This window comes from Dermacentor silvarum, chromosome 6 (assembly GCF_013339745.2).
Source record: "Dermacentor silvarum isolate Dsil-2018 chromosome 6, BIME_Dsil_1.4, whole genome shotgun sequence".
In the NCBI taxonomy this organism is placed as follows: domain Eukaryota; kingdom Metazoa; phylum Arthropoda; class Arachnida; order Ixodida; family Ixodidae; genus Dermacentor; species Dermacentor silvarum.
In genome coordinates this window covers 16488270-16500825 of record NC_051159.1, presented here as the reverse complement: position 1 = coordinate 16500825, position 12556 = coordinate 16488270, and the positions used below count along the sequence as shown (strand labels likewise).

Genomic DNA, 12556 nt, shown 5'->3' with positions numbered 1-12556 from the left:
AACTGTTTTTAGAGTGTTGTTCTAGGGCGATCTGACTTTTTTTGACGTCGTCAAGCATTATCCTTAGTTCATCATGACGCGAGTCAACATGTGCAACAATTGTTTTAACAACAACTGCTAACTCCGGTGGTAAATTCAGGTCATCGGGTCCAGGGTTTTCTTCAATGTCCCCACACAATATTAGCAGTTTGATAACATTGAAACAACCAGAAGTAATGGTGTAAGAACACTGGGGCATGGTAGGAGCAGCAGAAATGCATTATTCGATTTTTTACAATAATAAGAAGGAGCTTCACCAACCTGAGCCAAGAAAAGGAACGGGTTTGTGGCCGGCTGCATCCCTGCTGCTCCAACATGCCCACTGGAAGGTTCAGCAAGCCGCTGGCGTTTTAAAGAGTCGGGTAGGGGTGATGGCACTGACGATAGTGAAGCATCGATATGAGGAGGCAGAACTCGTGCGTAGATGAACATTTCCGGTATCGCGCATCGAGCATTAGCCGACAAAACAGGACATTGGGTATCTGTCAATGCATCAGATATGGATGACGCCCTTCCAGTTGCGTGAAGTTCGTCCGGCGACGCAGTTGCGCAGTGCGGAGCCGAAAGCGCCATAGCAAGTCGGCTAGTCTGCGTCGGGCATGTGTCCGGGCAGCTGGTCCTTCCTGACGCAAGTGCAGCGAACTGCACCAAGAAAAGGAACGGGTTTATGGCCGGCTGCATCCCTGCTGCTCCAACATGCCCACCCATGGATCGATGGACTGTGACAGCTGTCGACCATCTTACACGGTACGCAAAGACCGCTCCGCTACACTCGGGTTCTGCCTCAGACGTTGCCGCCTTATTTCTGAAAGGCATTTTTTTGCGTCATGGTGCACCCCGCGCTCTTGCTGAGTGATCGCGGCAAGGTCAAGGTAGATGATATACCTGGTAGCGAAGCTTCCATAGAAGCCCATACGTTCAAAACATGGCGGTTCATCGGCGGTTCATGGTGCTTAGCGCCATCTGTGTGTGGAGGGATTACTTCCGGCGGAAGAAAAAATAATGTCACGTCATATGCGTTAAAAACATAAGTGACGTCATTTTCTTCTCAAAGGCGCGAAATTTGTTTTTGGAGGCCTGCCACTACAACTGTATAATCAAATGCCCCGCCATACGACTTGATGGGCGTTCCGAGCTTGCAGCGCGGAAAGCAATGCAGGAAAAGGTCAGCCGCACGGGTGTCGAAATCGCATCCCTGCACAGAACATTCTTTGGAGGCCGACGAACGCTTTGGTCGTAGAATGCTCGTCCTTTCGTCGGACGCCAAGCCCGTCGGCCAGCGCTGTCGCACGAAAACAATTAAATTAAACACTTATCTGGCGCTTGCAACTTACTGCTTTTGACTGAATAAGTTAAGAAACAATGAGAATACCCGCGCCACCAAATTCAGACAAACTTCGGCAAGCAAAACAACACAATATGTGAGGGGGGCGTGTTGTAACAGGTTAGCTTTACGAGCACGCCTTTCTGCACACTTCAAGAGCTGCATTGCATTGCAAGTGATAGCCGCTTCAACGCCCGCCGCTATCGGTGGGCGCTCTTACGGTGGGCGCTGAAAAAAGGTACTTATTGATAATGTTCAAGTAAAACAGAATTGCCTTTTCTTTTCTCGCCATCCGTATATAAAATTGAATAGGAACTTTATTTTCGTTGAATGAATCTGACTGTGCTTCTCTTTATTTATAAAAGTTTTTTTTTTTCCCAATGTTTTTCCCTTCAAACATAGTCGCGCTTCAATCGCTGCTCCTATAACCACCCTTGCTGATGTCGGTGACAATTCGTTCTGAACCGCTTTTCGCCCGAAGCTTCGCGAGTGTTGTGACGTCAGCCCACACGCGGCTATCACAGATTATCTGGTGGCCATCACTTTCGCCTCCCCGTATGCCCTTTCCCTTGCTCTGCGATCTCGGGGCATATAAACAACGCCCAAGACAATAAAGCACGCTTTTTCCTTGTTGGCTCCACGAGTGCCGGCGTCTGGTCATTTCAGTGGCAACGAGGGTGGGATGACGGACGAACACCACCAGGAAAACGGAATGGCCAGCTATACAGGCCCACCACCGTTCGACGAGGCCACCGATGAATGGCCAGCGTACCAAGTTCGTCTAGAGGCATTCTTCGAGGGCCATGGCGTTACGGAAGAGAAGAAGAAACGGGCTTTGCTCGTTGCAGCGCTGAGCACCAACACGGTGGGCGTGATTGCCGGACGCTGCGCGCCAGCCAAGGTGAACGAACTGTCATACACCGAGGTCGTGGCCCTTCTGCAACAATATTTTTCGCCGGAACCTAACGAGATAGCCCAGTCGTACAAGTTCTTCACGCGCAACCAATCGCCAGGTGAGCTGGTCAAAGAATTTCTTCTGGCCATCCGTCAGATTGCTAACACATGCAATTTCGGAGACAGTCTGGACAGAATGCTGCGGGATATGCGGCTTGCAAAGCTCCAGTGTACGTCGGCAACTGTTAGCGAAAACAGGCCTGACCAGAAGCGAGGCCGAAGAAATAGCGCTGGCAGCCGAGCTGGCAGTTGAGAACGAAAGAGGGATAGGCGCGGCCAAGTCAGACGAAAATGTGTATGCGGTAACGGAGAAAGGCGCACCGAGGGAGGGACGCCGAATGTCATGCTTCAGATGCGGAGGTCAGGGGCACAGCGCAGAAACATGCCGGTTCCGCTCAGCTATATGCTACAAGTGCCGTCAACGTGGGCACCTGGCAAGGGTGTGCTCCCGTCGCACAGATAAATTACCTACCGCGCCGAGAGTGTCACATCAGGACGTCAGTATGCTAGAGCCGAAGGATGACGACGCTGAGGCTGATGGCCTATTTATGCTGGGGGCTGCGGAAGACTACGTCGGGTCCCTCGGAACAGTCAAGCCGCTGGTTCGTACGTTGGAGTGGGGCGGAGTGCCGGTTACCATGCAGCTAGACACGGGTTCACCCGTTTCACTCATCACATGGCCAACGTATATAAAACATCGGGCGGCCTGGCCGAAACTCCAAGACTCCGCATTGAACTTAACTTGTTTCCTCGGGAAACTTCCGGTGAGCGGACAGTTGAAGCTTACCCCCGTATTCTTAAACACGCCTTCACTCAACTCTTCTCCTCGACTCATCCAAGTCGAGGCGACGAGCGTTCCTTCACTCAAGGCGCCGTTGCGTTTCATGAACACTACTTCACTTTTCCTCCGCCAAGGAACGCCTTGAAAATGCGCCCTTGACTCGAGTGAAGTGCACCGACCGAGAAAAGCGTCTGATATCGAGGCTATTCTTAAATGCGCTTAGCAAAAGCTGAATTAGTTAAGACAGATATGTGTTTTCGTTAATTTGGCTTCGTTATCAAATGACAACACGGCGCAATGCACAAATTTAGCTCGGCAGCGCTGCCACTGTTAGCGTTCGACTGATAGATCAAGCGGGAGCTATGTTTGAGGTCTGGCAACGATCGCACCCCAGCAGCTGAGCAAGGCGCATGGCTGAGAAATAAGAAAATTTGCGCCCGCATTTGTCTGCTGTTCATTGTTTTTTTTTTGTGCTTAATTTGCGGTTCACGTTGCAGTTGTTAATCGTGGTTATTATGAATTATTTTTTCCGTGTGTGTACTGTGACCTAGCCGGATTAACTTCGAAGGAGGCAACGCATGGAAACGCCTATGGACAGCTTTGTTTAACTTCAAGATCGAGTGCTGCTGAAAGATTTCTGAAAACAACAACAGGGCGGAAAAGAAGGGTGAGTGAGCAGTTTATGCATGGAAGCACATTACGCTGTTGCGGTTTTCGTAAAGTTGCCGCCGCGCTATCAGTAAAGCGTGTCCGATGTATACAAGCATGACTGGCTCCAGTTGCTCATGCTGCGGGCATTAGCACCCGAAGCATACTAATCGAAGCAGCATAAGATTGCGTGAGACGTTCCTTTTTTTCTTTTTTTTGCATTGGAGCTTGTGGGATATTCGGCGCGACAATCTGTTATCGGTTCAGTTGTTTAAACATAAATGCACAAGGCACCGCTCCGCGCCTGTGTCCGATGATCATTCCACTATCGCGTAAAAAATCTTTCAGTAGAGAAGAAGCAGTTGTAGCATACATGTGGCAGAATGCATATCGTTGTGTGCGTAGCTCCGGCAGTTTTAAGGAAACGAACGTTTTTCAGTCCTGTATATTATTTTAGAAGCCGTGGTGGTTAGTCGGTTTGTTCAAATTGTAGCACATATCGTCAATGAAGCAGCACTGGTGCCTGCATTTCCAGTGCTGCTGCACTTCAAATATACGCTACGCAATCTTTTATTCTTCCGAAAATTCACTTCTCAGTAGTTCATTACCAGCATTAGTGTTTGTTCGTCTTACCTCTTTCAATGTGCTATGTCATAGCATCTCCTGCAGGTTCCATAAACTGTGCTTTCAAGTTCACGCAACGCCCACATTTTTTTTTTTTTTAGTTGTGCTATGTCTTTTCTTTTCAGTTGCTTAGCTGCACTGAACTTGCCGTGCGAACGCCCTATGTACATATCATTTTTGGTATTCTGCTGCAGGATGTGGGCCTTGGAAAGACCAGCTGATGGAAAAAAAAAATCAACGTCTGTGTTGCACGGTAAGGAATCTGACTGACGTTAAAGCATCGATAGATACGGTGCCTGCCTGTTGGAAATGCACCATCTCGCTTCCCCTAAAGAACCTAGGTGCTGCGGAAGTACTTGACTGATCTGCCCGGTAGTTAGTCTGTGCTTATTTTTCATGCTTGTCACTAATATTGATGTTATGTCTGGCCACACTGACAAAATGGTGAAATGCACGCCGTGTTATTTAAAACAGCAAACATGAAACAGCTATGCAGTAATGAAATCAAACTCATATTTAATTCCTCTTCAACAGTCATATATTATTGTTTTGAAGAGCATAGTCATGATTATGATGTGCGAAGTCATGAGTTGCCCATAACGTGTTACGGCTGAGACGTGAGCTTTCTTACTGCCCACAATTTGTAATGCAGCAATTTAGTATTTAGTGGAATGTTGAAGCTACTTTTGCATGAGCAAGTGTGCATCCAGAAATATACCATAATTTTAATGGTTGTTCTCAGCTTTGCGGAACTCATGGTAGTAATGCGCTCTATACTGTATTTTTCAGCAACGCCATTGTGACAGTCTGCATCACCATTTGGCCTGTTGTGGGATCCCACAAGACACGCTCTGTTCCTCGGTCAATTACTGTACTTCTGCAAGCCCCATGGAAGCCAACTGTGATCCCCATCGAATGGAACAAATTCATTGTTCCGGCCTTCATAATTAATGTTTAAGCTCAAGTTAGAAACGGAGCTGAAACAGCGTATATTCTGTAAGAATTTACCGCTGCATACCGTCGGGTGGCCACACCCGACGGTACGCTACTGTCTAGAACACTTCTAGTCTACTGTCTAGAACACGGATGGCGTTTTATTCTAGAATAGCTTTGTCAGTAGTGCTACTGCTTGTGTTTGTAGGATCAGAGTCCACGCTCTTTTTGCAATCCTATCAGAACACAAAAAGACGAGGATAATTTTAATTTATTGTTTCAGAGATTGACACTTGGACTGACAAGAAATTATTTAGTGACACAGACTGCTTTATTAAATATGGCTTAAGAAAAGAAACCTGGATGAAAAATGCAGACTTAAGCTGCAAGGTGCTTATGAAGGCAGATTTATGAAAAATGCCTTGGTGGTGATGTTTGAGCTGTTAGGATGTCAGAAAGGAGATAGATGCTTTAGCCAAAATAGTGCGACGACGACTACAGTGCAGCAGTACACATTAACTGGAGCTCCACTCTTCTCCCCTTGCACACCAACGCAAGCGCAGCACCCTTGAAAAGGCAGTTGCTCTGCGTGGTTGCGTTGGCAGCCTGGTTCCTGCTTAAGAGAAGGGGTTGGTTATAAACATACAATGATGTTAACGCACATAAAAACTAGCTTAGGTACAGTATTCGTTTTCATCAGTTTACTTTTCGCAGTAAATACATTCATTACATATTTTCATTGTGTTCAGGAAGCCGATTTTTTTTTTTTTACATTGATAAGCTCGGACTGTTTTCATTCATATTTGCAAAGATACAGTTTTAGGCTGGTTTGGCGTTTGCACAGCCAGACCGACATACACCAATCTAACACTTACATAATGCACTCACTAATAGCTGGAATGTGCACAATAAATGTATGTGACATATATCTGCTACCACTTGCTAGCGTTTTCTGTATTAGGAGCTGGGTCAACTGCTAATGCTTTTTTTTATTACAACAAAGATAATGTGATGTACAAAAACTATCCTCTCTTGTATTGTTATTCAATGTTTTGTATTGGAATAAAATATTACATTCCCTCTGTATACGTGCAGGTATACTTATGAAAACCATTTCATGGTTGCTCACTTCCTCGTTGGGCTTGGATGTTCATAAGCTTAAACTAATTAAACTAAATATTTTGAAGCAAGGCTCACGTAATTATTGCTAACGACTGTAAATAACAGCTACTGTCACATGTCCCACGCAAAAAACAGTATACTTTTTTGGTTTCCCTATAGCAACTTACTGCATGAAATTATAGAGAAACAGAAAAGTGAACGCACCTGGTCGTTTTTAGAGAAGCTCGCCTTGCTGTGGTACGCTACGCCGTCCTTGGAATAGCGTAGTAAGTGATGTACCCGAGTAGAAACCGCTCACGCGGAGCGAATTCCGGCGCTCGCGCAGCCAGACCCGCATCCAGAAATCGAGCACACAGGCAATACACCCACTAATGGCAGGAATCTTCGCAATTGTTTTCTTTTTATAGGTTCGAAGTCCGCCGCAGTTATGTATCGTGCCGCGTTTCAAATGATGCTGCTTTGTATGATCTCCCGCGAGAAACACGGCACTGGCGCTGATAGTTACGGAGCACTCGCACGAAGAATACACGGATGCAGGTCATCAGCTGGCTCATGCACGGAATAAGACGACAGGTCACTGCACTAGCTGGCAGTCTTCTTGACAGGACGGCCGGTCTGTCTCGGTGCCACAGTAGAATTACTCCGTTGCCGAAGCGCTCCAGAGGATTGCACCAGTCCGTAAAACGATGCCCTTGAAGATGCGCAGCATCGTTAACGAAAGAAAAGCTGCGGAGGCAACTGGCGTCCAAAAGAAAAAGCCGACGAGGCGAGCGACAGATCATGACGCAGCCATGTTTGCGCACTAACTTCACTCAAGGAGCGATTCAAGGTAGCTACGGGGCTACCTTGAGATTCTTGAGTAAAACGCTCGAGGTTTCCTTCACTCAAGGCGCGTTTCGAGTGGAGAGCGATTTGTGAAATGAAAAGCCGCCCTGAAGGAGCATTTCGAGTGGAGGGTCGAGTCGAGGTGCGTTTGTGAATACGGGGGTTAACGTTTCTACAGGAGGGCGTTCCGTGGCAGGCACCTTGACCGTCCTGGGATGCAAAGGGCCCAACCTGTGCGGCCGAGACCTCATCAAAACGTTCGACCTACTTAATGTACCGGTTTGCAGCGTATCAGCCAAGGGTGAGCCCATCACAGATCCAGTAGAAAAGGCCGATGTCCAAGATCTGTTAAGAGAATTTCCGGACGTGTTTAAACCAGGTCTGGGCCTTATCAAGGGTCCCCCTGCCCACCTGCTCCTAAAAGAAACCGCCGTTGCAAGGTTTTGCAAAGCTCGTCAAGTGCCGTACGCGTTACGTTCCCAAGTAGCCGCGGAAATTGATCGACTTGTTGAAAATGGCACACTCAAACCAGTGCCACACTCCGAATGGGCGGCGCCCGTAGTTCCAGTGTTGAAACGTAACGGCAGCATAAGGCTTTGCGCGGATTTCAAGGTCACAGTGAACCAAGCCTGTCTTACAGCGCAGTATCCTCTTCCCCGCGTCGATGATATACTAGCCACGTTAAACGGAGGGGAGGTTTTTACTACGATTGACCTCCGCGACGCATACAACCAGCTTCCTTTGGATGAAGAATCCCAGCTACTTACAACCGTGAATACGCAAAAGGGGCTCTTCTGTTTCACTAGACTACCATTCGGGGTTTCATCGGCCCCTGCGTTGTTTCAGAGCTGCATGGAAGCAATACTGCAAGGTTTGCCAGGGGTTCAAGTCTATCTCGATGATGTCATTGTGGCAGAAAAAAAGAATGATTGCACCACGCTTCGCAAAGTATTGGAGCGGTTCCAACAGTCGGGAGTGCGGTTGCATTCGGACAAGTCCAAATTTCGCCAACCGGAAGTTGACTTCCTGGGTCACAGAATAAGTGCTCATGGGGTGCAGCCGAAGACGGAAAACATTGACGCAATCCTCGAGGTCAAGGAGCCGCAAACCGCAGCGGAACTGCGGTCATTCTTGGGACTGGTCACTTATTACCACAAGTTCCTTAAGAACGCGTCCTCGGTGATGGCACCCCTGTACGAGCTTCTCCGCACAAATGTAAAATGGCGATGGGGCTGCCCACAGCAGGTAGCTTTTGACGATGTGAAGACGAGGCTCAAGGAAGCCTAGTGGTTAGCTCATTTTGACGGCGACAAGCCTTTAATTCTCGAGTGCGACGCGTCGCCAGTCGGAATCGGCGCGGTGCTATCCCACGATGTGGGTCAAGGTGTGTTACGTCCGGTCGGCTTCCGTTCCCGCATACTCACCCAAGCAGAGCGTAACTATTCACAGTTAGAGCGGGAAGTCCTCGCATTGGTATTTGGTGTGCTTAAATTTCGTGCCTATTTGCTCGGCAGAGTTTTCACCTTGATAACCGACCACAAACCGCTCGTAGGCCTTTTCCATCCAGACAAGCCTGTACCTGCCATGGCTGCAGGCCGGATCCAGCGCTGGGCCCTTATCTCGAGCGCCTACAGCTACAATATCCAGCACAAGGATGGCAAGGCCAACGTTCCCGCTGACGCGCTCAGCAGGATTCCGGTATCCTCATCGACACTTCCCGAAGAATCCGAAGATTGCGATGGTTGTGAGTACGTTCTTCTCACAGACAGCCTCAACGATGGGGTGATTTCGGCCAAACAGCCAGCGGCCTTGACTTCAAAGGATAGAGAGTTAACCAAGGTACGGAAGTGGGTACAGGAAGGTTCGCCACGACGTCTGGCTCGACAGGACGAGCTTTTGAAGGTATTCTTCAACAGGAAGGACGAGTTGACTGTCAGTCAGGGACTCGTGTACTGGGGCCATCGTGTGGTGGTGCCCATCGAGGCAAGATCTGCGATGCTACATCTGTTGCACGACACGCACCAAGGAATCGGTGCGATGATAGCACTGGCACGCTCACTGTTTTGGTACCCGCGGATTGATGCGGACATAGAGCGGCTCGTAAAAAGCTGCCAGGTTTGCGTGCAAGCGGCTCCTATGCCGCCTAGACAGGAGGCGGTGCCCTGGCCGGAAACGGGACGACGTTGGTCGAGGCTACACATAGATTTTGCTGGTCCTGTTGAAGGGTACATGTTGATGATATTGGTAGATGGTCATACCAAGTGGATTGAGGTTGTGCCCATGAAAAGCGCCACAGCGTGCTCAACCATCGAGGCCTTGCGCACCACGTTCAGCAGATTTGGTATACCGGAAACCATTGTGTCAGATAACGGCCCACAGTTCACAGGGAAAGAGTTCGCCGATTTCATGCGGCGCAATAACGTCCTACACTTGCGCACCGTATCACCCGCAGTCAAACAGACTGGCAGAACGGGCTGTGCGAACCGTGAAGCAGAAATTGAAGACAAACCGACAAGGGTCGTTACAAACCCGTTTGGCGAGGATCCTGCATAGTTACCGAAGGACCCCGTTGGCCTGCGGGGAAACACCTGCAATGCGGCTGTTGGGGTTCCAGCCGCGTTCTAGATTAGACAACGCTGTGGTGCCTCTTGCTCCGGTTGAACGTAGCCTCTGCCAGACTGAGGTGCCCGGCTTCTTGCAGACAGGCGATCCAGTGTGGGTACGCAACTTTGGACAAGGAGAGCCCTGGACGCCGGCCACGATCCGGGAAACGCAAGGCGCCCGGATGGTAACGGCGGATGGTGCTACGGGCGAGATCGTACGCCGTCACTTGGACCAAGTCAAGGTGCGACTGCCGGACAGCTCATTGGCCAATTCACCAGTCCCGTGTCCCACTGACATAAGGCCAGAAAGCAACACGGGCCGTCCAGAACCAGAGGACCCACCTTCAGCGGGATCGCCTGCATGAACAGACCTACGGCCCCTCGAGGCTACCCCAACCCTGAGGAGGTCCACTCGGATCCGAAGACCCCCCGAACGGTTTTCCCCTTAGAAAAAAAAAAGGGGGGGGGGGGAAGAAGATTGTTGTGACGTCAGCCCACACGCGGCTATCACAGATTATCTGGTGGCCATCACTTTCGCCTCCCCGTATGCCCTTTCCCTTGCTCTGCGATCTCGGGGCATATAAACAACGCCCAAGACAATAAAGCACGCTTTTTCCTTGTTGGCTCCACGAGTGCCGGCGTCTGGTCATTTCAGCGACCTATGTGAATCGACCTTGCATGGCAAGGCTTTTCTGTCAACAATGCTCGAAGACGTATTGCGAGCTTCTGTCACGGTTCGTAAGGCAACATCTGCCTACCATCCCCAAACAAATGGGTTAACAGAGCGATTCCATCGCACACTGAGGGACATGATATCGATGTACATCGAACCAAGCCACAACAACTGGGACACAATTTTACCGTTCGTCACGTTTGCTCATAACACTGCAGTTCAACGAAATGTACTCCCCTTTCTACCTCGTTTACCGTCGTTCGCCAACGTTCACCATCGATACCTCCTTCCTCAAGGTCCCCACTAACACGTCAGCAACTATACCTGAACAGTTCGTGGCTCGACTTGCCGATTGCCAACGAGGTGCTCGCCTCAATACCGAAGCCAGCCAGTACGATCGCAGGCAGCGTTACCACAGCTCACACCGTGACGTCACCTTTTCTCCTGGCAATGAAGTGCTCCTCTGGATACCTCCCGGATTGTGTGACAAGTTCCAATGCCATTTCCTTGGACTCTACATTGTTAGTGCCCAAACATCCCCAGTGAACTATCTGGTCACTCCAGTAGAGGTATCTCCTGACAGGCGTTGCCATGGTGCCGAGATAGTTCACGTTTCTCGTCTCAAACCCTTCGTTCGACGTTCGTTTCTGGTCTAAGCCACGGCCGGGCCGGCCGCTAGCATGCGGGGGGAAATTAGTGAGCATTATATTTACGCTTCATCTTATCATCTGTACATGCTCATCATCACGACTGGAGATCATCGTTGTGGGGCTTTGGCTCGGGACAATAAAAATACTTGCGACCTAACCGTTGTCTCACACTATATATTTTGAGAAGACCACCTACTATCGAGTTATTACTCAGCGCAAATTCCACGGAGGAGAAGCTACCGTTGAAAATACTGCAGCTTTATGCAATACCCTTATTACAACATTTTCTCTGCTGTGTGTAGTATTTAGCTGTTCAGCAACAATTTAGCTTGTAGTATACGTTGTAGTGAAAACAGAATGTTAGATGTGTCGCATCCCAGTTGTTGCACCAATATCTATACTGGTGAAACCTTGTTCATTACAGGCAGCAGCTTCTCCTCCGTACCTTAAAGGGAGTGATCAGATGCAGGGGCGTAGCCAGGGGGGGGGGGGGGGGGCTGATGGGGCTTCAGCCCCCCCCCCCCCTCCCGAAATTTTTGCATGCTGACATGCACCGCCAACCTAAACAACCACCGGCGCCGGGAATCACTCTGTATTTTGTCTACAATGACTTTTTCATGCTTCAAAAGGCATTTCGGCACGACCATTGCGAACTCGGGCTTGATTTCGTGGCAACACCCTTGCACCTGCAGTCACATAACGCAGGGAGCCCCATCTGAGCACAAACTTTCAAGGGCTTTTCGATAGTGATCAGGCGCGTTGCGTCATCTCGCAGCGGCCGCGGAATCTGCGGAGCGCATGGATTTTAATTCCGAGACTTTATGGGGCATGAAGTCATAAACTTTTGACGCGACTAGTGCACTCTCATTTCCAAATGCGTGCTTTAGATTTTCAATTCTAGAACTCTATGGGTTTAATGTTCTTATATACTTGGGCCAACATGCGTGCACTGGAGCCCTCGTGTCCAAGCCGTTGCAGAAATGTAAGCACGTGCTCGCAATCTTCCACACACGAAAATAATAAATATCACCGTGACTGTCAGCTGGCAGCTGATAATTTTCTCCTACCATTTTCAGGAAGCGCAACCAATGTGATCGATCAGCTGGACCAGGGCCGGCATAGTAAAATAAGGAAAACAGAAGAAAATTAACGGCCTATTATTGAAGCAGTTCTTTTTTGCGGGCGACAAGGTCTCGCTCTCCGTAGCCGTAAGGTCAGTGGTCCTATAAGCAAAACTCCCGCTTCTTCTTTCTTTCTGGGGTTTTTACGTGCCAAAACCAGTTCTGATTATGAGCCATGCCGTAGTGGAGGGCTCCGGATTAATTTTGACCACATGGGGTTCTTTAACGTGCACTACAACGCAAGCATACGGACGTTTTT

General features: G+C 49.1%; 2 protein-coding genes across 2 annotated transcripts; both read left to right on the top strand.

Moving 5' to 3' along the window:
- Window positions 1-1999: 1999 nt before the first annotated feature.
- On the top strand, window positions 2000-2570 carry LOC125946272 (uncharacterized). Its single transcript, XM_049668967.1, has one exon. It carries the CDS (start codon window positions 2046-2048, stop codon window positions 2568-2570), a length of 525 nt encoding a protein of 174 aa, XP_049524924.1. The 5' UTR covers window positions 2000-2045.
- A 5999-nt stretch (window positions 2571-8569) lies between these two features.
- LOC125946195 (uncharacterized) lies at window positions 8570-10505 on the top strand. The gene is made up of 2 exons (XM_049668696.1): window positions 8570-8994; window positions 9952-10505. The coding sequence occupies exons 1-2, from the start codon at window positions 8835-8837 to the stop codon at window positions 10146-10148; spliced, it is 357 nt and encodes a 118-aa protein (XP_049524653.1). The 5' UTR covers window positions 8570-8834; the 3' UTR covers window positions 10149-10505.
- Window positions 10506-12556: the final 2051 nt, after the last annotated feature.

Bases quoted from the DNA above. Each gene is read 5' to 3' on its own strand.
- LOC125946272 (XM_049668967.1), top strand. From the start codon at position 2,046: ATGACGGACGAACACCACCAGGAAAACGGAATGGCCAGCTATACAGGC.
- LOC125946195 (XM_049668696.1), top strand. From the start codon at position 8,835: ATGGCTGCAGGCCGGATCCAGCGCTGGGCCCTTATCTCGAGCGCCTAC. The intron at 8,995-9,951 runs GTGAGTACGTTC...GGCTTCTTGCAG, and splicing joins ATCCGAAGATTGCGATGGTT to ACAGGCGATCCAGTGTGGGT.